Below are 26,165 nucleotides of genomic sequence, written 5' to 3'. Positions count from 1 at the left end.
CTCAGGGATGTTACCTGAAATATTCCCGTATCCAATTTGCTATGAAATCGAATGAAAGAATTGTTGTATGCCGTGTACATTTTCACTGTTGTTTCAAATATAACATGTACAGTCGAAACCCGTTGGATCGAACTCCTCGTTGGCTCGAACTGGGTGTAAAGGACCGATTTCTTTATACTGCAGAAAAGCATTACCAGCTTGGCTCGAATTTTCCGAGACTCGATGTTTTCGCCGGTCCCTAGAAGTTCGAGCCACATAGTTCGGGAGCAAGACAAATCGGCCCCTTACCAAATCGGCCCCTAAGACGTTTCGGCCCTGCCATTTCGTCCCCTTAATTAAAATGACTCGAGACGTTTCGGCCCCTTAGTGATTTTCAATAGAGACATTTCGGCCCCTTAATTTTATTTTTTATCTTGAGTATGAAGAAAAACATTGTAGGTCGTCTTATAAATGTCAATGAGATCTGTAAATAAGTTGTAAATAAAATCTTTAAATTAAAAATAGACAGATATGCATGAAAAACATTGATATGACTGATATAAAAATATAATTAAAATCTAAATATCTATTAACCCTGATTTTTAATATAAAATGTTAGAAAATCTAAGAAATTTTATTTGTTATAACTGTTAATTATTAATTGATCATTAAAGACTTCAAAGAAAATTTGTCTTTGAACCATGCGTTCTTTTTTGCAAGGCAAACTGTTAGTGTTGTGGGTGTGAAAAAGACATTCAAAGACGTGTGAATGAATAATTGTCTTTAATTTGTTGATGTTACTTAGAGTTGATTGAAGAAGATTTGAGTAATATAAACAACGTAAGTACATATATTAAATCGTTTCTAAAAGTGGGTACCATTTGTTTTAAACGTGTTGCGTTTTTTAAAAATGCCTTTACATTTCAACCATTAATTTGTTATCTATGTGGTATACTATTGCTCCAGAATAATTATTAATTATTATTTTTGACAATTAGTGTTTTATCTAACCATAATTAGGAAATAATGTTTGTTTTATAGATATGAATTGCAAACAAGATACAATTTGATAGTTCAAATGCCGAGAATGCACGAATCGGTCAAGGAAATCGATATACTCGACGAAAGCACCGTATTAGATATTCATGAGTTAAAGTCAGTATCAGGTTAATTTGATTGGTCCTGATTGAATGCCGTGCATATCACATAAGAAAATTATCAAGTTTCATATATATATATATATATATACACAACTATTGGTTTTACATATAAGTATGAATTTTGATTTATTTCTATGAAAATAGTCTTTTTGACATGATTAAGACTAAATTCCATGAATCGGAGGACGCGGCGCCTACTCGAACAAAACTTGATAGTAATATTTTGAGTGCTATAGCCAATGCAGATGTTTTCATTATTTTGAAATAATAACCTTGATTTAAAACAATGCCTTTAATATAAGATAGTTAACCATTTTTCTTAAATTATTGAATACGGACGGCTTATTAGGGGCTTTACGATGTAATCAATTCACTTTCCATGGTATTCTACCTTTTCTTCTCCTTGAAAGTTTTTTCCCCCATAAATATCGGTCCTGCGGCCTAGTTTACTAGCGCCGTGAAGTTAGCGGTGCAATATTGTTTTTATTTTTCTGTTGCATACATTTGCGTTGAATTAAGTGACACATATGCGAGCAGTCAAAGTAAATTCGGTCAAAATGTTGAAAATTCAAAAGCAATAACTCCAGAGTATGGCTGTTGATCAAACTCAGTCGTAATATTATGCCCATAAACATTTTAACCAAGTTTGGTAAAGATAAGATAAGAAATGCTCCAGTTAGAAAGATAAAAAAGGGAAATTGATATTTCTGAAAAACAATGTAGAGCTATAGCTCCATAATTAATATGGTCATCAGATTGTTGATCAGACTTAGTCTAAATAAAATGCCCATTGTGGCTAAGTTTGGTAAAGACTCGACAAGAAATGCTCAAGGTAGAATTGTGTCAATTCAAGGACAATAACGCGATCTGACTGTCGATCGAACTTGGTCGATATAGTATGTCCATAAAATTTGTAACGAAGCTTGGTAAAATTTGATAACAAGTTCAAGTGGCTTAAGGGCATTACTCTACCAGACTGATGGATCTTGCTCACCGTTAAGAGTTTTGTTTATACGGTTAAAAAAGATTTTAAACAACAATTGTTCAATCCTTTAATACAATAAGTTATAATTTACACAAACATGTAATAAGGTACATGTACTATACAGGTATGTATCACATATTAAGCACCGTGAGTCAGTCTCTCAAGATGCAACGTGACATCAGCTGGCGCTGTACAGCGTGAGATCACTAATACATGTACAATCATTGTCCACATACTCCAGGATGACACTGGAGCCGCTATACAGGAGCTCCCCCTGCAGGAGGGAGCCTACATCACAGTCTGTCGGGTACAGGTCCCCTGTCAATGTGGAGAACAGACGCAGCTTCTGGAAGAAAATCGGGAGTGTTTGTATTCACAATAACCATTGTCATGTTGAAGTTAGAACCAGTTCCAGAATGTACTTGTAGCATATGTATCAGGTTACTATTTTTTCAAAATTATTAGTAAACATGAAAACAAAACATGTTTGAAATTATTTTTTTATAGATAGAATAACAACAACATACAGAGAACATTGCTAGTGCTGGCATTTGCACTGTGCCATCTACGAACTGGATGCTCTCTTCTCTTATGTGTACATAATATATACATAATGATTCTCAAGTCTCATTTTTATGCTTAAAACTACAAGTTTGCCATTTATCATTTACTTGAACAAATTTTGTCAAGAGAAAAGTTGAACTTTGTATGCACTATTTCTAAAAGAAAGTGAAATGTTCTGTTTCTATTTACCTTGGCATTTTCCACATTGTTGTTGTTTGTAAGTTTCAGTCTGTCTGATATGTTATCGATCACCCTTCCAACACTCCACACCTATAAACAGATAGGTACTAAATATAAGCATAATCATTGAAGCAAGATTAATATGTCAACACCTTTCATGCTTATCATGATATGGTAAAGCAAGGAAATGTAATGAAATTGTTGCTAAGTAAATCAGCAAAAAGTGTCATTTAGCAACTATTCCCCCCTTAGTTATATGTGAATAACAGATTGTCTCTAAACTAAGGCAAGGAGGTACATAGAGAAGAATTAAATGAAATACATATACATACATGGATTCTCATCTGAGGTATTTGAATGGTGTTTCATTTTGTACCAGAATAAAAATTATGACTCATAATCTTGAATGATCTCAGACAACCACACTGCCTTTTACCTTGGAGAAGAACATGGTTTGCGATTGTGTGTTTGAGCCCTGAGGTGGGAGGACCTTCAAATAGAGTCTCTCTTCCTCCGGGCAGCTCCCATCTCCTACTGCAGTCATCTTCATCTTCATCAATGCCACCCGCGCTGCTGTCTTCGAGGCTTTGGCATTCAGAGGCTTGCTTTTCTTTGGGGCTGCTTTCTTTGTTTCTGACAAGATAATAATAATGTTATTGATACAATATATGAAATCTTTTTACACATTAATGATTATTAAATTGTGTACACTGGTAATGTCCAAATAAGAGTAAAAGTTCTAACCTAAAAATTATAAACACAGACAAGCTTTTTGTGTTCAAGGTCACTGTGACCTTGACCTTTGACCAGATGACCCCTTAAATTAAAAGGGGTCATCTACAGGTCAGGCTTAACCCCCTATTCAAGTTTGATGATCATAGGTCCAGGCTTTGTTGAGATATCACTGGGAGAAGCTTTGTTAACTATGTGTTAAAGGTCACCATGACCTTGACCTTTGACACAATGAAACCCAAAATCAAGAGGGGTCATCTACTGGTCAGGCCCAACCTTCATGTCAAGTTTGAGGGCCCTGGGTCCAGGAATTGTCGAGTTCACTGTGACCTTGACCTTTGACATGATGACCCCCAAAATAATTTGGGGTCATCAACTGGTAGCGCCCAACCTACAAGTCAAGATCGAGGGCCATGGGTGCAAGCACTGACGAATAATCATTCAGACAACCTTTTATCGTTCAAGGTCAATGTAACCTTGAACTTTAGCCCAATGACCCCCAAAATCAAAAGGGGTCTTCTACTGGTCAGACCCTCCAAGTCAAGTTTGAGGGCCATATGTGAAGGCATTGTCAAGTTATCACTCAGACAATTTTTTATCATTCAAGGTCAATGTGACCTTGACCCTTGGCCCGATGAACCTCAAAATCAATAGAGGTCATCTACTGATCTGGCCCAACCTCCAAGTCACGATTGAGGGCCATGGGTGTAGGCATTGTCAAATTACCAATCGGACAAGCTTTAAAATCCTTTTACCATTCGATGTCAATGTGACCTTGACCTGTGACCCGATTACCCCTAAAATCAATAGAGGTCATCTACTGGTCAGGCCATATCTTCATGTCAAGTTTGATGACCATAAGTTAAGGCATTGATGAGTTATAACTTGGACAAGCTTTGGTCTACCGACGGACCGACCGACATGTGCAAAGCAATATACCTTCGAAGGGGGGCATAAATAGTATACTAATCATCTAGAAATGTCTTTATAAACAAAACCTTTGACTTTATTATTCTGCATTGGTGACAATCCAACTGACCTAAGATTTTGTTGACATGTTCTGCAGTTTTGGAAATGTTTGTGTCTGTTTTATTTGTTCCCAGTTTACTACATTGGTGGTCCTGTGCATGACGATGACTGAAAAATATAGATTCACTTGATGAAATCACACAACATACTTTTTTTGAGAGCTTAACTTTATAAACAACAAAACAATTTGTAAAAAAAAGAAACAAGATTTTAAAGACAATGCTGCGAACCACTACTGAGAGTTTGCTAACAAAATAATAATTTTCAAGGGGCATAACACAGAGATAAAGTCAGATTTATTTCCCTTGCTATAACTTACTACATTTTGTCAATAATAATATTAGTGTGTGTATACCACGTCATAAATTGCGTCATAAATGCTACGTTGGAAGGCAACATTTTGCTTTGAATGAAGACTTTGAATATGTAATCTACATTTTTTGTGAATATCTTAAATTATTGTTTGTCAGTTACATTAGGGCCAAGTTGTTTTTGTTTGACAATTACAACAAGGCGGAGAAAAATACAAATAACACTGTCAGAATATATTTTATCACAATGATTTTTTTTTTATATTTAAGGTGTTACTTATAAATAGAAAAGGAACTAACCTCAAACAAAATGACAGCTGACATTTCATGCACCAGATTGGAGTTAGTTCCCTGTTTTTACAATCTGCTACACTGCATGAGTAGCCCTTCTCTCCCTTATATTCTCCACTTGCTGCTACTACATTTTCCTGAATAAAAAATAAACTAGATTAAAATCAAATGAAAATATTTTTAAGTAGATAGATATAGATATTTTAGATATAAGCAATTCAATTCCAAAATAATTAAATAAACTAAAATTTATAACATTTACATCACCATACATAATTGTATAAATATTTTATAACAAATTGCCAAGCTTACCATGCAATAAGAAGTGTGCATAAAATGAAATATCTTTGTTTTTTACATGAATGCTACAGTAGTAAGTGAAATATACAAAAACAAAGAAATTGAGGATAGAAGTTGTTTCGGTGTAAGATCATTATATATATTTCACTGAGTGAGATACATTGCTATGTTACTCTAAGACCAACTTTTTCATTTTTTTAAGGCCAAAAGGCAGAAATAAAAAGATATTTTATTTTGAAAAACTTTGGAAATTACTTTGTTGATTAATTTGAACATAATAAAAGGCTAAAATTTTAAAATCACAGTGAAATATCACGTTTATTTCACTGAAAGATCTAATAAACAACCAGAAAGTATAAAATAAAACACTCTACATAAAAAATTATATGGAACAAGTCCTGATAAATACTATTAAAATACTAAAGGGAGTTTTGATAATTAACAATATTACACAGCTTATAACCTTACTACAGTCAACAATATTGATAAGGTTATTGTTTGTAATACCATTTAAATATAATTATAATGGTATCATACCATTTCACTGCTAAAAATATCCAACGTAACATAATTTTAGGGAAAACAACTTACTGCAGTGCATCCATGGATATCTTTCACTCGATGTTCTGAACTAAAGAATAAAATAAAATGACATGTTAACTAAAAAATTTTTTTAGATAAAATGGATTATACAACTAAGCAGCTAATGGCCTGGCTTATTTAAAATAACAGCCGAAAGACATCTGAATGTTTTTGAGCAATAAAGAAAATCTAAAAACAATGAATTGTTTACATGTATTTTATTAATGATTTTACCAAAATGTTCTTGTGCATCCGTCGCATGTAAATGGCAGGAAATCTAAAAGAAAAAGACAATTTTTTAAGAACTTACAATAAATATTCAATAAAAAATATAGCTAGAAAACTTCCGAAATCGCTCTACAGAAAATATCCTGGCGTACACCCTCAGTTTCATCACAGGCATCAGTTGCGTTGACATGACCCACCCTATGGCCACACGCCTGATCATCTTTCACAAAACCCTAAATATCAACCAAAAGTTCCAAAAAAAAAAGAAAATGCCATATCCCCCGAATTTCGACCCATCCCCTGGTCACCCACTGGGGGATCCATATCCCCTCGAATTAAAAATTTATTTATTTTTATTTTATTTTCAAAACTAGCTCAAAATTGACAGTGGAAAGCATCCATAATATTATGAGTGTGAAATTCCATGAAGGACCATGATGACTAAGTCCAAAAATTATTGTAATTAGAGTGTGTTTTCTGTATTTCTTCTTATTTCACAAATGTAGATATTGCGCTAAATTTGCTGTGTAAAAATCCCCTGGTGTTCTGGTGTTCTATCAAAATCCCCTGAAAATCACACCAAAATCCCCTGCGAAGCCTCTCAGAAATATGGCATACATGTATGAAAAAAATAAATAAAAAATTAAATTTTAATTATAAAGGTTGACATGTTAAGACCCTTGTTTGGACAATGGTGTTTTTGTTTAACTTGTAACTAACTTATTTTTTTACCAATTATTTCCAAACATCTCAAAATATAAATATTATTATAAAGTTTAAGAAAATGTACAACTTCAATACATTTTCATCAACAAATTGATATTTTAAGACCCAAACTCCCAAAAAACCTAGGTAGGCAATTCTCAATCATCATCTTAATCAGTGTTTTCAACAAAATTTTGTTTGTTTCATCAATTAAAATATTTTTTAAGGAGGGGTGTGTGGCCATAGGGCGGGTAATGAAAGCAACTGCGAGTTTCATTATAAAATAACTGGCTGTAAACTTTATTGAAGCAGAAGCAGAGCCTGAGCTTGAATTAAAACAAAAGGAGTACTCAAAACAATGTCTTTTATTTCAAAATATTAGAATTCTACCAAAAAGGTGGCTATTCCTTTCTAAATTTATGTATAATTCTGTTTGGAAATATCACTCTTTCGGTTAATAAAGAGAGCTTTTACGTCAAGTCTTAAAAATGATAACTTGTACATAAAGTGATGACGAGAAGGATTAACAAACCGAGTTGTTTACAACTAGCAAAGTTGCAATGTTTCCCTAAATTAGGTAGTTCTGCCATTATTCTTTTTAAATTTCGTTTTAGGCCAGCTCCTGACATGCAAGCCACGCATGCGAATTTTCTCATATTCTAAGGGTTTTTTTCATTAAAAATTATTAAGGCTTACTTAAATATGGATTTCAAATTTTATCTATTTTTTACAAAACCCCTCTAATACATTTCTGAAAATATATCAATGATTATAATTCGAAAGCACTGTCTTGTCGTTGCTCGTGACACCAATGTAAACAATATGGCGTCCGGGATGCAGGTGCTTGCTAATTAACGTCTAATTAAAGTTCATTCTTTGACATTTCATATCCTGTATAATGGCTTTAGTTAAGAGAAGAGAGTATCCAGTTCGAAGATGGCACAGTGCAAAAGCCAGCACTAGCAATGTCCTTTGTATGTTGTTGTTAATCTATATATATATTTTCTCAAACATGTTTTCTTTTCATGTTTAGTGATAGTATTACATGTAATACAGTTGTTACAAAGGTTCTGGAAGGTATAAATCAGGGATGTAAATGTGTGACAATATTGATATTTGAATATTCGGTACTTCTTTCCGTCAAGTTTGTATAGATTATTAGTCTAAAATAATAGACGTGTTATACGGGATTCTTCCAATCCCTAACATCTAAACGGGAATGTGCAAAAAACGGGGGTGTTTTAAAAATATTCAAATTGTTTTAAGTGAAGTATTTTATGGTTGAAATTGATCATAAAGAGTTATATTCATATTTTACCATGTAAGTGAAATGTTATTTTGCACTAAACAAGCATTTAATGCATTAAAACAAGATGTTTACCTTTCCAATAAAACGAAAGTTGACTGACACAGAAAACAATTATGCGAAGGGGAACAACTCGATACAATCGTAATAACTCGGCCTCCTCCGACAAAGCTTCGAGATAGACCTCGTTGCACAATCGTAAGAACTCGGCCATGGCCGAAATGTTCCAAGCGATTTAATACTGTGCCCTGAAGCCTCGCAGGTGCCCTTCATGTATATATCGTTATGTTTTGACAGAATGAAATGAAGGAAAGCCGTCAAACTCATAATTATAAGTATGGAACTAATATGAAATAACATTATCTGGTAATATTTCTTGTTTTTATGATATTTTATAGACGCTGTATGCTTTAACCCAGAATCCTGATCGGAACAACTACCCATTTTTGATACTAAACAATTTGTACGTGAAGGATTTGCCATATCAAAAATCTAAAAAAAATCCGTCAACGTACAATTATTTGGACTATATAGATTATTAGATTTGAACTCAAACCACTTCTTGCGATCGAATATTCGATAATATTCGATTACCAAACTTAATTTTTTAGAAGTTTAAGTAAACTATTATTATCACTATAGTAATAGTCATGGCCTTTTAACCCTTCTTTGTCGTAGCTGGTACAAATGACAATCCCTGAATTTCCCCCAAGTTGGTCTCTGAAATTCTCCGTTTCTAAAAAGCATTCCAACAAAAAAGCAATACAGTTTGAACAAACAAAAAATCAAAATCAAATAATCTCAATTCCACTGGGCTCATATTTATAAACAAACTGAAAATCGGTAATTCCAGGTAGAATGACGTCAGGTGCCATTGGAGGGCCATTCCATAGTATGAGCAGCTACGTTCTGGGATTGACTATTTTAATATAACTAAGGAATAAGCAAACCAACTCGGAAACTAGTAAAATAATAATACAAAATGTTGATGTTGTCCCATCTATTGTACAAAAATACAGGAAATTTTCCCCAAGCCCTTTACTATAGAGTTACATTTCAAAGCATGAACGTTATATCGAAACGTTGAAAACAGTTTATAGCACATAACTGGCACATGTCATTCATATCATCACGGCGATTTAAGCAATATTGTACAGCTTGATTGGCAGTCAAGACAACACGTTGGTGTGAAGGCCGTTTGCTTAAATCTTTAATTTGTATGGTCATTTAATGTACCGAAAATAATTGAAACTGATTTGATGTCTCTTGTCTAATAGCCAGTTATTGTAAAATTATAGGGATTGTTTATAGTACCGGATGATATGTCCTTCATTGACATATGACACATGTAAAGTGTATTGGAATCACATTCACAGCTCTGGCATGAGCGGCTAGTCATTGTAAACAAGACAGCAGCTCATCATATGGTTTTCCCAGCAATTTACTCGTCCAAATATATCTCTGTATTGTACAAAACGATGTTAAATAACTACCGGTACTTAATAAATTGATACTTACAAACATGTATTTATTATTTTAAATGTTGTTTATATATGACTCGCCATGAGTCTACCAATTACCAAAAAAATGTTCATAGTAGGTTAGATTTTTATTGTGAAGAAACTCCAAGTTATCAGTTATTCACGTTTCTCCGAATATGCAATTTGTCAGAAAAAAATGAAATTCCCAAATTTATTTAAATTGAAGCCCTGACCCCCTCCCAAAATCATGAAAATAGTGGATAAAAACTAATATTTGAGAGAATAAATGCATGGTCCCAGAATAGAACAAGTAGTTTGTTTGTTTATACTATTCATAAACATATCACAGTTGAAATTATTGGAGATAAAACTTATCTTACTTATTGAAAAAGTATCATTATTTTCAGTGCCCAGAATAGAGAAACCGCCAGCAATCGACTATGAAAAACTGAGAGAGCTGTGTGGTATTGATGGACTAAAGGATATGCAGTAAGCTCGAATATTTTCAGGAGATACATGTAGCTCATACTTTGTTTTTATTGCACATAGATATTTGATACACAGCAAGCAATGGTTTGGTGATTAAATATGCTACTTAAAAATATACTGATAAGTAGACAAACAGCATTGCATATTTTGTACATACATACAATATTCCATAAAATCAATGTTTGTTGCAGAAATGGTGTTCTACAGACAACAGAAGAAGCACACCAGTCATTTATGGACAACTACAAAAATGTTTTTGTGAAAAAGCCCAAAAAGTTGGGCTTTCCTATCCACTCAGAGAACAGGTGAGCACATTGAAACTCATTAAGTTGTGTATTTAGGGTCATATTCAGTATATGTCCTGTTCCTCTTATATATGATTAGTCAGACCTCGGAGTAGAAGAGCTATTGCGGCTAAATGCTCGGCTAAATGCATATATCTTGATTTAAACTTTATCAGTGTCCTGAGAGGTATCAGGAAATCAAGTACATGAAATAAATTTACTAAAAATAATGATATTTGGTAATAAGTAATCACTAATTGGATTGATGTAAAATTGTATCACAGTCAATATTTAAGGCAATCAGAGAACTGTTGAATGTGTTTAACATAAAGTTTATAGAATGAAATAGAATAAAATTGTTTGACTAAGACACTGACAATAAGGTTAAACTTGAAAAATCCATTGACACAGTGCCACTAATATATGAGCAAGTTTGAACCTTTAGGCTAAACATGTATTCTTGTCAAAGGACAAATACTTATCTCTAGGATTTCTTAATTCATTGTGTTTCAGAGAACATCAGAAGTCTTTACAAAGCCTTACAGTTACACAAAATGCCACAGGTAAAAATGCCAGACATCTGTCAACAGTATTCAATATAATGGGACTGCATGTTCGCTGATCAAGACTGTCAATGGACAGTATAGGACTGTCAGAAAAGTAGTCAAACGTCATTATGTGGAGTAGAAAACAAAAGTGTTATCTGGGAGTTGGTCCCAGGTGTATTGAATGAATTTAATATTTACCTTAACTACAAATCTTTTTGTTGCGCTTTTTTAAAAAGCAATTTGAACAATATTTTAATATGAATATCTGTAAAATTAGTTACTGCACACAGGCCTTCACCAATTGGATCATCGGTATGATTCACATCTACCAGTATACTCTTATAACTTTTACTTAGTATGATTATGTTTTCGGAGTCAATTTATTGTTTAACTTTCTTGATGAAGTTCAGGAAGATAAAAAACGTTGTATTATTTAAGGAAAAACTAGTACAGAGAAAGTGGACAAATCTAAAACAAAGAAGGAATGGCCCATAGACGCAATCACCCATGATGTTAGAGATTACCTGCCCTTGCTGCACAAACAGAGAAAGATTGAAGACCCGGAGTTGATACGGCTGGAGAATCTGAAAACTCTCAGAAGAATATCAAAGAAACTGTGAGTTATTTATAGAATACAGACCATGGTCTAATGACACAGCACAACATTTGAAGGGACTCACTCACAGTTTTTATGTGGATTGTTGGGAGCAAATTTATGTTAAAAAATATATTGTTATGAACAAACACTAAGCAGTAATTGTCAAATTCTTATTGGACAGAAATTTTAAATAATTAAATTTTCATTAGCATTAATAATATTCCCAAAAGGAGCATTTTTAGCTTGACTATTCGAAGAATAGGTGGGCTATACTACTCGCCCCAGTGTCGGCGTCGGCGTACGGTTAAAGTTTTAGGGCAAGTTGGGATTTTCACTTATAAGTCCAATACCCTTCATTCAATTGACTTAATACTTCACACAGATGTTCAGGGCCATCACATGATGAGGTAAGATAACTCCATATTATTCTTTACACAGATTATGGCCCCTGATTGACTATGGAACTTAGGTTAAAGTTTTAGGGCAGGTTGGGATATTTATGAATAACTTCTATACCCTTTGTTCAATTGACTTAATATTTCACACAGGACCATCACACAATGAGGTTACATAACTCCATATTATCCTTTATAAAAGTTATGGCCCCTGATTGACTTAGGTTAAAGTTTTAGGGCAAGTTGGGATTTTCACTTATAAGTCCAATACCCTTCATTCAATTGACTTAATACTTCACACAGATGTTCAGGGCCATCACATGATGGGGTAAGATAACTCCATATTATTCTTTACACAGATTATGGCCCCTGATTGACTATGGAACTTAGGTTAAAGTTTTAGGGCAGGTTGGGATATTTATAAATAACTTCTATACCCTTTGTTCAATTGACTTAATACTTCACACAGTTGTTCAGGACCATCACACAATGAGGTTACATAACTCCATATAATCTTTTATACAAATTATGGCCCCTGATTGACTTAGTTTAAAGTTTTAGGGCAGGTTAAAGTTTTAGGGCAAGTTGGGATGTTCACTTAAAACTCCAATACCATTCATTCAATTGACTTAATACTTCACACAGTTGTTCAGAGCCATCACATAATGAGGTTAGATAACTCCATATTATCTTTTATACAAATTATTGCCCCTGATTGACTATGGAACTTAGGTTAAAGTTTTAGGGTAGGTTGGGATATTTATTTATAACTTCTATACCCTTCATTCAATTAACTTAATACTTCACACAATTGTTCAGGACCATCACCCAATGAGGTTACATAACTCCATATTCTTAATACAAGTTATGGCCCCTTATTGACTTAGGTTAAAGGTTTGGGCAAGTAAACGTTAAGGGCAAGTTTGGAATTTCTTTTGAAAGGCATATTTGTAATATAATTCTTAACCACATTTTAATAATGGGAAATCAAGTTATTTGAATGACTTGCGTCATTGTTCAGGCAGGCTGTTGGGAGGGCAGCATCAAAGTCACCTTATGTATCGAATAATTTAGTTTGGTTTGACATAAAGAGACCAAACTTGGTAATATTACATCGTTATTGTATTCACTTCTAAGTCAAAGCGGCGTAGTCGAGCGCGCTGTCTTACGGCGGCTCTTGATATTAATACACTGTATTTTGAATAATTCGGAACAAAGGCTAGAGCTATTATTTTAACTGTTGATGATTTATATTCATTGAAGAGAGCATTTTGTTAACATTTCACAAGAAATTATTTCTTTTGATGTCTGACCCCATTTGTTAAAGACAGCGGCACGACTGGTGAAAAGTTAAAATTTACCAAAGACTTACAGTGATACTAATTCCGATTGATCCCAACTCAAATATGTAATTACTGGATGTGTTTTTCAGGCCGTTTCAGAGGACTGCCGCTGACAATGACCGGTTGTTCAACATCTTGCGAACATTCTCATACTTCAAACAGCACATTCCCGACCATGTGTTGAAAGAGCTGTGTGTGGTTGCTGTCCATGAGACATGGAAAGACCCAGACTTTACTAGTAAGTGTAGCACCTTTTATAGCTTGTAGAGATAGGAATACATAGTCTTAATGTATGTGTTATCTCAGTCTAGTAAGTATGTGTACATGTACACTGTCATCGTATCAAACAGGCTGAAGGAAAAAATTAAATCCATGCAAAGTTATGGCTTCCATAAATGTAAAAGGACCAAGACTTCACAAGTTTGTGCACATTCTCCACTTGTCAAGGTAATAAGTTGATATTTGAGCTAGTTAGTGTATGGGTAAAATTTCTTGTTTCATTGTCAGTATTTCTACCCTTGATGGTGTCATGCTGTTCATTAACACAGTATGTGCTGAATAAAATTACAAACACCTTGATTGTATAAGAAAGATTTTCTGTCTTCTTTTCAGTATTTGGGAATACAGGCCTACACATGGTGCTTCAGGGGACAGTGACAGCCCTTACTGACCCCTACCTTAACGAGGATGACGGGGCCATGCTCCGATCCCCTACACCCCTCCTGCCCACTGAAACAGAAATTACAGTGGGTTTTATTTGTCTGTATTATCCGCAAAACCACAGAACAACAACAGTTAATTTTCAACTTCTATGGTGAATTAGTAAAATTGCTTCGGGATTATTATCATTTATTTTGCTACTTATATGATTTTAATATTTGTTTTACTCTTTTTCAAGCTTTTAGGAGGTAAAATTCCCAAAGTTATGACGTAAAACTCAATTTTAGATGACTGGTTTTTCAGCTGGGTGCAGGTGAGTTCTTTGGCACCCTGACGAAAGTGGAGGGAAGGGACATTGGGTCAAAGTAAGTGTCTAGAATGATTTAGTATTGAATTTACAAGCGTGTTAATCTTGATAAATATACCAGTATACAGAAGTAAAAGATGCAACAAACATAACAAAATGAAAGGAGAACAGCTTAAAATGAAAGGAGAACAGCGTATAAACTTTGGATAATTTATTAAGATAACAAGCAATTGACATGTTCTATTTTCAGGGTTTACAGTGTGGTTACCAAAGATTCCAATTGCGAATTTCTAAAAGTAACAGCCAAGGATTATGCAAGAGTGATAGAGGTGTGTTTCTTTTAGAACTTGCATTTTAAATGTATATCCATTTATTTATTTTTTATTTATGAACATGTATATCCAAAGTGTAATAACAGGGAATGTGAATATTATATATATTGACATTGATGAGACGTTACTTAAGGATTGATCAAATTTTTTCTTGCGTTTATGCTGTATGAAAACAGTACTGCACCCGAGCAATTTTCATGAACCCCGCTAGCGCTTCTTGGTCATTTGCTCTCTTGCCCTACATGTATAAAGAATATTCATTGTGATTAAACATTAGCAGTATCTTCTGCAAATGAGTATTTGTTTTTAAAGAAGTGTAACAGACAAGATACGTTTGTATAAAAAACAGCTGGTTTTGTAACGGCGTATATCATTGGTTAAATGACATCCCACTTATCCAATTGGAGCGCAATATTGGAATAAACAATGATGTTATAATACCTTGCTTTTTATACAATTTAAACCTCAAGTTTTACCTATCGAAGAACTAGGCAAATGTTGATATTAAACATTAATTTTGCGAAGTCTTTCTTTTTGCATTGTTTCTGTTATAGCCAAATTTGCTAGGTTTAAATTTGAAACAGCAACATTTGTTCATTTTTAATAAAAGCTTACCGGTATTCGAGAAAACAATGAATAAAAAATATGTACAAATAAAACCCTCCCAAAATAAAAGTAGTTTAACCTGTCATCTTTATGATTCAAACAGTACCATTATTTTTTAGATAAGGACCATTTCGGGATTTGCTCTTACCACTAAGTTCTTTATTGTAAAATAGCAATATGTAACGGTTAAAGATTATTATTATGCATTTACCAAAATAAATGGGTCTGGAGCGTCTCAAACACTGTGTCCAATTTGGTACATGACAACCAATTTACAAATTTAGTGTTTAAAATTATACTTCCCCTACTGCCCCACCTTGTGTTTAAATTTACTGATTCACTGATGAAATCAATAAAGCAGACTGCTGAGTTTCTAAAATAGCAGTACAGCATATTTGAAAAAACCAGCATTCAAATGGACAAAATGTAAGTTTGAACACTAAAGAGCATTCACATTGTAGCTGACAAGAAGCAGCTTTTAGAATCTAACAAATTGAACATAAAAGAAAAAAAATCTTATTGCACATGGTTTTAAGTGCAAAAACAAGGTCACTGTGTTTTCTATGTTACAGCAAATTCGGCAGCGTGAGCACACGGAGAAGGTGAATCTGCTCCTGTCATGTGGACAGTATAAGCTCTGGCCCCGCCAGCCCCTCCTCAAGGTTGCCGAGCTCATTGAGTGGATACACTACCCTCCAAACACAGGTAACACAGGCACTCCTGGAATTACTGATAAGATTCACAAAGTCTCAAAATGTTTATTGGAAATGTGATAAATTATTTCAAAAATTACTTGATTGAATTTTTTATTTATTTTGCAGACCTTAGTACCACATTGTTTACAGTATCGTACGAGTTGTCAACCACGATTAATTACTGCATTTTGTTAAAACATTTCATTTTCCCTGCTTTACATTTTATAGATTCTTGTACAGTGAAATGTTGATTTTATTTGATTATTAAGGTACACAAATATTCACAAGCATATCAAAGTAAGATATCACATGTTCTTAAGTGCATGTAAAATAAGACATTATATATATACATGGGTACTTAAGCATATGTAAACTTTGCATTTTGCACCAAGTTTTGTTTTGCTTATTTCACATGTTTGTACTCATATTGCAGTGATAGTGAGCGAGGGTTACATGACCCCGTTTATCGGGTTTATAAAGTCCGGGGAGTGTCACATTCTACGGCAGGTGGAGGTCATGCACACACAGCCTAATGGCAAACGGGTATGCACTTGGTTACTCATTCCGGCAATTCAGCTGCATCAATATTTTAACTTTTTTGTGATGCACAATCAATATGCACTCTTTCGACCTTTTTGCACTTTAATTCTGTATTTCAAGGACAGTAAACTGCAGAGGTGAAACTCCAGAGGACAAGGTTTGCACAGAATTATGTCTGCTTAAAAATATATTGGTTGAGGTCTAGGATGCTCAATGTAATGAGCGCAAGTTACAGTTTGACACATGGAATACCAGCGAGGATAATAACAGCAAATAACTGTTCAGCATATGGCCTACCACACAGGGTAATGACAGCAAATCACTGTTTCACACATGGGCTACAACCGAAGGTAATAACAGCAAATAACTGTTTCACACATGGGCTACAACCGAAGGTAATAACAGCAAATAACTGTTTCACACATGGGCTACAACCGAAGGTAATAACAGCAAATAACTGTTCGGTATATGGCCTACCACACAGGGTAATAACAGCAAATCACTGTTCAGCACATGGGCTACCACTCAAGGTAATGACAGTAAATCACTGTTCAACACATGGGTAACCACTCAAGGTAATGACAGCAAATTACTGTTTAGCACATGGGTAACCACTCAAGGTAATGACAGCAAATCACTGTTCAGCACATGGGTAACCACTCAAGGTAATGACAGCAAATCCCTGTTCAGCACATGGGCTACCACTCAAGGTAATGACAGTAAATCACTGTTCAGCACATGGGCTACCACTCAAGGTAATGACAGTAAATCACTGTTCAGCACATGGGTAACCACTCAAGGTAATGACAGTAAATCACTGTTCAGCACATGGGTAACCACTCAAGGTAATGACAGTAAATCACTGTTCAGCACATGGGTAACCACTCAAGGTAATGACAGTAAATCACTGTTCAGCACATGGGTAACCACTCAAGGTAATGACAGCAAATCCCTGTTGAGCACATGGGTAACCACTCAAGGTAATGACAGCAAATCCCTGTTTAGCACATGGGTAACCACTCAAGGTAATGGCAGCAAATCCCTGTTCAGCACATGGGTAACCACTCAAGGTAATGACAGTAAATCACTGTTCAGCACATGGGAAACCACCAAAGGTAATTACAGCAAATTCCTGTTCAGCACATGGGCTACCACTCAAGGTAATGACAGTAAATAACTGTTCACCACATGGGTAACCACTCAAGGTAATGACAGTAAATCACTGATCAGCACATGGGTAACCACCAAAGGTAATTACAGCAAATTCCTGTTCAGCACATGGGCTACCACTCAGGGTAATTACAGAAAATCACTGTTTGGTACATGGACTATCACCCAAGGTAATTACAGCAAATCCCTGTCGAGCACATGGGTTACCACCCAATGTAATGACGGTAAATCCCTGTTCAGCACATGAGTTACCTCTCAGAGTAATGGCAGCAAATCCCTGTTCAGCACATGAGTTACCTCTCAGGGTAATGGCAGCAATTCCCTGTTCGGCACATGGACTACCATCCAAGGTAATGGCAGCAAATCCCTGTCCAGCACATGAGTTACCGCTCAGGGTAATGGCATCAAATCCCTGTTCGGCACATGGGCTACCATCCAAGGTAATGACAGCAAATCCCTGTCCAGCACATGAGTTACCTCTCAGGGTAATGGCAGCAAATCCCTGTTCGGCACATGGGCTACCATCCAAGGTAATGGCAGCAAATCCCTGTTCGGCACATGAGTTACCTCTCAGGGTAATGGCAACAAATCACTTTCCAGCACATGGGTTACACAGCCAATGCAGATAAAGTCACAAACACACAGCTCGTGGTTGAGGTGGTAGATTTGGCACTTTTCAATGTGTTCAAAGGTAAGATGGGTCATAATTTGAAACAAATTATTCCAGTACTTGCCAGTGAGGAATACAAGGCTCCGTATGTGGCACACATAAAAGAAGGGACAGCAGTTATTATCAAACAGATCAATGTGGTCATCCATGTGCCTGGGGGCAAAAAGGTAAATTAGATCTACAATATAATGCACTCATTTTGGCCTCAGTTAAAGGAAGTAAATATGAAAGGTTCATCAGTACTTCTTTGTCAGCCTGGATTTTCTCAGATTTACTTCTTAAACAAGCTTTATTGCAGATTTTTTTGTTTTTGTTTAAAGTGCATCATACTTCACAGTGTGCATCATACTTCAGAGTGTGCATCATACTTCATAGTGTGCATCATAGTTCAAAGAACACATCATACTTCATAGTGTGCATCATACTTCATAGTGTGCATCATACCTTATAGTGTGCATCATACTTCATAGTGTGCATCATACTTCATAGTGTGCATCATACTTCAAAGAATGCATCATACTTCATAGTTTGCATCATACTTCATAGTGTGCATCTTACTTTATAGTGTACATTATACTTTACAATATGCATCATACTTTATAGTGTACATCATACTTTAAAATGTGCATCATACTTTGTTGTGTGCATCATACGTTATAGTGTACATTATACTTTACAATGTGCATTATACTTTACAATGTGCATTATACTTTACAATGTGCATTATACTTTACAATGTGCATTATACTTTACAATGTGCATTATACTTTACAATGTGCATTATACTTTACAATGTGCATTATACTTTATAGTGCCCATCATACTTTAAAATGTGCATCATACTTTATCAACAGCATCATACTTCATAGTGTGCATCATACTTCATAGTTTGCATCATAATGTGCATCATATTTCATAATGTTCATCATACTTTATGGTGTGCATCATACTTTACAGTGTGCATCATACTTCATAATGTGCATCATACTTCATAATGTGAATCATACTTCATAATGTGCAACATACGTTATGGTGTGCATCATACTCTACAGTGTGCATCATTCTTCATAATGTGCATCATGTGTTATGGTGTGCATCATACTTTACAGTGTGCATCATTCTTCATAATGTGCATCATATGTTATGGTGTGCATCATACTTTACAGTGTGAATCATATGTCATAATGTGCATCATACTTCATAATGTGCATCATACTTCATAGTGTGGGTCATATTGTATATTTTATTTAGAATGACACCATTGTGTTCTAACTATTTATTAATAAGGTGTATGTGTAATATTTTGAGGATGGTACAGCACTGGCTCCTAGAGATAAACAGGTTATCAAATACTGTGATTTATAAAAAGTGGGAGGAATTAATTATGTTTAAATTCAATGAAATATAATTTTATATCTCTCTTCTTTATAAACAAACAAATTATCAGTACATTGATCAATTCATATTATGTGATTTTAAATAAAATTTATTCATATATATTTAAATATAGAGAGAGGTATTCCATGGATGTTAGGGTTGTGACAGCAGGATTTGAATTTACTTGATATCACCAGCAATTAATTAATGGTTGTCAAATCAATAAGCTTGCCAGCAAAGTGAACATCGCATTGATGGAATAACTTTGGGTTTTACAGCCTTTCCTGACCTGGTCATGAACAGATAGGGATTGTTACATGGAGAAAAGTATTGCCAATTAGGTGGTTTCCTGAATCTTTGATGTGAGACTGGAAAGGTGTTTTGCATAATCATGTAATAGCATTTCCTGTGTTTTGGCTCTGATAATTTACAGGGCCAGGGCACATTGCTTTTAACAGAATCTGTCTGTTTTGGGTGTATATAGACCAATCTGGGCACTGAACAGTATATGACATTTCTACTACTACAGTGGCAGGTTTCCAATTTTTATTTGATTTTCGAAGCATTGTCTTTTCTCCAAATGTCAAGGGCTCAAATGAACTTGCTTGTCTGTCATAATATTTCTCCCTCTTCTGTTTGCTCTCTTAAATATCATTTTTTTTATTTAGATAAAAATGTAGTTTAATTGAATACATAATTAATTAATTTACTTACACAATAATCAGGTTTTCAATTGAACTATGCATATAGTTTTGAACAATTTGATGTTCAACTATATGCACTGTATGATGGAATTTCTACATCTTAAATAAAGACAAAACATCAAAATCATCACAAATAGAATATATATATGTATGTTAAAAAAATAATATATGTGTATGACAGTATGCAAAACTTGAGTCTGAACACATTGATTTAAAGGTTCGATTTGTAAACCCACATCTGTGCACATAAATAAAGAAGTATCCGATTAGTGTTAACAATATTCCCATACATTCATTTAAACTACATTTTATCTAAATAATACTCATTACATTAAACATGCATTTTTATTTCTAAATAAAGGTCTATCATCATGTTCCAATATATTCAGTGCTTGTCCTCTCAATATGTATAAAATATGGCCTGGCCTGGCCTGGCCTGACACAAAATGCTTAGTCAGCAGGCCAGGCCAGGTTTTAGAACATGCCAGGATGGAGTGCAATTGTCTGTCCGCAGGGAAATAAACTGACTCAGGAGGAGTGGCCAGGCCCCAATTTCACAATAAAATCTCAATCTCGGTCTCAACTCATTGTACCACATAGCATCAAAAGTTATTAAAAAAATGTATGATTTATGACTTTGGTCAAGATACTAAGGGAATAATATTCTACAGCCAAAAATATATTTAAGTACAATTTCTTGTTTTTAGCTCTACTGGCCAAAGGCCAGAAGAGCTTATGCGATGGTAATGTGTACGTAGTATGTGCATCCGTCTGTAAACAATTGCTTGTGAACACAATACAGTCTTCAGTTTTGATTGTATCTCGATGAAACTTGTACAGTATCTAGATATCCATTAGAGCTCGGTTCCTTTCGAAAACCAGCCAGATCCACCCATGCATGCCTAGGTTATGGCCATTGATATAAAAAAATGTTATTGTGTAAACACTAGCTTGTGAACACGATACAGTCTTCAGTTTTGATTGTATCTCGATGAAACTTGTACAGTATTTAGATATCCATTAGAGCTCGGTTCCTTTCGAAAACCAGCGATCTGACCATGCATGCCTAGATTATGGGCCTTGAAAGTATTAAAAAAAAGTATGTCTGTAAACAATTGCTTGTGAACATGATACAGTCTTCAGTTTTGATTGTATCTCGATGAAACTTGTACAGTATTTAGATATCCATTAGAACTCGGTCCCTTTTGAAAACCAGCCAGATCTGCCCATGCATGCCTTGATTATGAATCTTGAAAGTATAAAAAATGCTATTTTAAGCTAAGTCTATTTTTAGCCAAGTCTACATGAGCGAAGTCTATTTTTAGCCAAGTTTACACGTAAAGTCACAATTGTTTGTGAAGGTTTGTTCAAATTATGCCCCTGGGGTCATTACTTCCCCCCCCCCACGGAGATTGTCCCGTAAGGGACCAGTGCGGCAAATGCTACAAGAATGAAATTTTGAAAATGAGTACAGTTTTGAAAGCAAATATTTTTAAACCCTCAGATTACCTTTACTTGGCACATATTAAAGTAGTTCATGCAACTAATCTGCTTACAACACTTCCTGTCCTCAGATGTTAAACGTGAAGCGTTTTCAGCTAACTCAAACACTAAAAGTGAACTAAGTATTTGTTGCCTATTACTCAAACGTACATGCTCTGGATTGAAAATGACCACAAGAGCCATGCCAGTAGAGCATAGGCCCTTTTGGGCCTCTTGTTTTAACAATTATTCAAGTATTTTTGCTCTGGTATTAAGTTTCTTTGAAATATTGACAAAATCATTTTTCCAACAAATTCTATGAGAAAATATGTTTTCAAATACTATAAAAAAATGCAAGATTTTAAATTATACTATGCTTTTATGTGGTAGTTGAGATTGAGATTTGACTTGAGTATTTTCATGATATTAGGACCAGGTATTCTAAAATACCAATAAAAGGATAACATCGGCCATGCAGTGTTCTTAGCCTTGTGTAAGAATTTTTTCTTACATATTTTTCAGCTAACCCATTTGACTGACTGATAGGGTCTTATTGTCTGGTGAATGAAATCCCATTATTTTGCAAAATCAGTGAGTTCCTGCGAAATATAACAGTGACCCCAATCTGATATAACCTTCTCTCTAATTCCCCATCTGGCCATTATGCCTTATATTCTGGTAATGACCAGGGTGCTTGTCATATAATGGGTAATTCCTTGACCTCAAAATACCTTCTCTAGTAATCCACTACCAGCACACAGGTCCTGTTTTCCCAGGTAAGTAGATCAGTGCCTATAATTTGCCATGGATAATCAGGAATCTCAATTGGTATCATGGCTCTTTTGGGTTTGAGTTTCAGTGCTTTAAACAGGTGCTACATTATTAGACTGGTAATGTCAGCCGATATTCCTGGCCAAAACATAACATCTTGGGCCCTTCTCAGAAATTTCTCAACTCCCATGTGACCTGCATGAATGAGTTCAAGCAATTGAGACTGCACTTGAGGATGATCATTTTATTTCTCTTCAATGAAGTCAAACTTCATTAATTTCTCTGGCTACTTATTGATCACAATATTTGATAAGGCCAGCAAGCCAACTCTAGCAAGCAATGTATCTCTAGTAGCCAGCGCTGTACCATCTTCACAATATTACATGTACATGTTATTAATAAATAGAACACAATGTTGTTGTTATACTTTATAGTGTTCATCAGACTTCAAAGTGCAGCATACATTATAGCTCATTATCCTGGCTTAAATAGTTGATGAGTAATGCTTCTAAGAGTCTTAATACAACAACAAATAAACATTATCTTGTGGAAATCTTGTTGCTATAAATTACAATAAAAAAAGGCTTTTATATCTATCCAAAACTGAAGCAAAATTAGTGAATGTTTGTGCCTCTTCCAGGAGAAGCGCACGAAGCAGGTTGTGATGGGAAGACTGGGACCGTCCGAGTCTTTTGCTGAGCTTAGTGTGCTAATGAAGGAGCAGATCACTTGTTCGGTCGTAACGGCAACCAAGATGACTCTCGGGGTTATACGACCAGAGAAAATTAAAGGTATGATGGGAAGACAACTGACTATATGCAAAATGCCCAAAAGAATAAAAAATATGAACTATTTTGAAGTACATGTGATTTTGTTGTAGAACACACAAAACTTAAGATATTGGTTGAATTGAAATAATATTTATTTAAAGGTGATGTGACATATGCTTAGATGGTCAACAAAAAAAAAACATGATCATTACATGTGTATTGTTTGAAATAGGACTCCAGTAAAATGTGTGTGAAACTCAATTTTCATAATTTCTCCAGTAAAACTATCACATCACCAGATTTAGACATGTTTTAGTAGAATATATAAAAAAAACAAAGACTCTTAAACCCCATTAAGAAGCCAAATAATATTTCTACAAAGAAACAATTGCATGCTTGATCAGTGTAATATTTTCTTGTTACAGATCTAGATGAAACTACAATCAAACTATTCAAGCAGTCCAGCAATAGAACTTTTGGAGATCTTACAAAGGTAATTGTTAATAAGATTTTATTTAGCATGGTAAGATATTCTAGAGAAATATTTATTATATTTAATATTAAGTTTGTTTTGATAAAACAGCTTCTTAATGTGACTTTTACAGTCTCTCTTTTTTAAGTCAAATACTGGACGTCTGGATAGGACGAAAATTAAACTGAACAATGACCAAATCGGATTAACACATAAGCGACTATGGGTGACTGTGCATAAAAGTAGTTCCCATAATTTTAACATTTTAGGCTAAAATGTGGTAATGAAACATTCCATCTCATCACTCAATACTACCGGTATACAAAAAACAAGAGGGCCAAGATCACTTGCCCCAGAAGAAGTATTTATTGGAGAAGATTTCCAAATTCTGCTATGAATATTTTTTTGAAAGTAGCTTTGTTAATATAAAAAAAAGGTGAAACTATCTTTTGCCAAGATGATCCAAGGATGATATTGAAATTTGTATAATTACAAATTGTATATATTTTAATGCTTCAGTGTTTAATGAATTGAAACTTAATGATCAAAAACTGTACCCATGGTCCAAATTCCATTGCTGTAGTTTCAAAAATAAGAAAGTACCCGGTAGGTCAAAATTTCAAAGTCAAGATCTTGCAAGGACAGCATTGAAAGTAGTTCACAGAACAGAAAACATTGTACAAATTTTAATGCTATAGCTTCAAATATGAGCAAGAAGGTCGAAGGTACATGGTAAAGGTCATCCAAGGACAATATTGTTTTTTTGTTTTTTTAACTGTACACATAGGTCAAATACCAATGCTGTATCTTCAATAAACAGAAAGAAATTCAAACAGTCATGGTCAAGATAATCCAAGGACAATTTTTTTTTTTTTTTTTCAAAACTGTACACACAATCCAAATTTCGATGTTGTGCATGTGCTTCAAAAATAAGAAAATAGGTTAAAAGGTCATTGAAAGAAATAATGAATTTTGTTTTCAAAACTACAAACATGGCTTCATAGCTCTAAAACTATTGCACCTACACTCATGAAACTTCATTGGAATGTTGTTATGCGTGGGAAAATGTCCACCTGGTAATTCAGTTTTAAAATCTTAAGATTTTTATTTGAAAAATGTCCAGGCTGACTCAACAATAGCAAAATATTGCACGCTTTATAGTGCTCATGTAATTAATTCAAAACATTCCTGTGTCTAGGTGGCATTAGTAGATAGTTATGTGATAGTTTTAGTTAAAGTAAGAACCTTGCAATACATGTTTGTTTTATCATGGGCAACACATGTACCAAGTGTTATTTGACTTTGCAGGATGAGATCCAGAGTGAATACATGAAGCAGGAACTGAAGCGCGAGTGGAACGAGTTCAAACATGGCGTCCTCCTAGATGTCATCAACTCCAAGGGCATCCGGCCTGGATACGGAAAATGGGCTAAATGAGAACAGCCTGCTGTGTGTTGGGGATTCCAGGTGATAATAACAACTGTGATATGGATTTTACACCACATGCTCTTACATTCAATAACTTCCTTTGAGGATAAGATGTTGTGTTCTTTACCACTGTGATATAGATGTTACATTCACTGGCTGCATTGCAGTATCAGTTCTGTGATTGATATTTTGATAGATCAAATAATTGTGAAATGGATTATACTGTGACTCTGTGAGTAACAACTGTGGTCATACAGGTATTGGACCTTTAATACATGTACATCTGACATGGATTGGAAATTCATATTCTTGAAACCAACCAGGGGCCATATTCAATAAGCAACTTAGATTGAACTTTAATTTAAGATTAGAAACTAAGTGTTTTCAGCTGGCCAATAGGCTGAATGGAATCACTGAGGAATGTAAAAGGATAAGTTCAGTATTGAATACTGGCCCTGTTGTTGAAAAAGTTGTGTGTACCTTGTTTTCACTGCCAGTGAATCAATACCTTTATTTATATGTATTCGATACTTGTTGTATAACCCGTTATGTTTGTGATTCTAAATGCCTCTGAACGTTCTTGGTTAATATACACACTAGACATTTTGATCTAGCCACATTTTACAGGTAACATTATTGATTTTGTTACTTATTAAATCTAGATTTTGTACAAAGAAATAAAGAACAAAAG

General features: G+C 34.6%; 2 protein-coding genes across 3 annotated transcripts; one reads left to right on the top strand and one right to left on the bottom strand.

Moving 5' to 3' along the window:
- Window positions 1-2,187: 2,187 nt before the first annotated feature.
- LOC128244785 (AN1-type zinc finger protein 1-like) lies at window positions 2,188-7,679 on the bottom strand. The gene is made up of 8 exons (XM_052962860.1): window positions 7,579-7,679; window positions 6,348-6,390; window positions 6,123-6,162; window positions 5,241-5,368; window positions 4,640-4,737; window positions 3,305-3,501; window positions 2,878-2,958; window positions 2,188-2,470 (listed from the first exon to the last, which is right to left on the bottom strand). The coding sequence occupies exons 1-8, from the start codon at window positions 7,673-7,675 to the stop codon at window positions 2,303-2,305; spliced, it is 852 nt and encodes a 283-aa protein (XP_052818820.1). The 5' UTR covers window positions 7,676-7,679; the 3' UTR covers window positions 2,188-2,302.
- Window positions 7,680-7,858: 179 nt separating this feature from the next.
- LOC128243484 (cyclic nucleotide-binding domain-containing protein 1-like) lies at window positions 7,859-26,165 on the top strand. Of its 2 annotated transcripts, none has more exons than XM_052961276.1 (14): window positions 7,859-8,020; window positions 10,241-10,322; window positions 10,514-10,627; window positions 11,120-11,169; window positions 11,593-11,770; window positions 13,580-13,728; window positions 14,103-14,236; window positions 14,454-14,515; window positions 14,708-14,786; window positions 15,968-16,100; window positions 18,528-18,637; window positions 23,445-23,595; window positions 24,000-24,067; window positions 25,355-26,165. In XM_052961276.1, the coding sequence occupies exons 1-14, from the start codon at window positions 7,945-7,947 to the stop codon at window positions 25,481-25,483; spliced, it is 1,515 nt and encodes a 504-aa protein (XP_052817236.1). In that variant the 5' UTR covers window positions 7,859-7,944; the 3' UTR covers window positions 25,484-26,165. The 2 variants fall into 2 exon arrangements, with proteins under 2 accessions (XP_052817236.1, XP_052817235.1); XM_052961275.1 differs by lacking the exon at window positions 18,528-18,637 and adding an exon at window positions 16,524-16,633.

The sequence above is a fragment of the Mya arenaria genome, chromosome 8, assembly GCF_026914265.1.
Source record: "Mya arenaria isolate MELC-2E11 chromosome 8, ASM2691426v1".
Taxonomy (NCBI): domain Eukaryota; kingdom Metazoa; phylum Mollusca; class Bivalvia; order Myida; family Myidae; genus Mya; species Mya arenaria.
The sequence above is the reverse complement of the archived record's forward strand: the minus strand, read 5'-3'. Positions and strand labels throughout refer to the sequence as shown.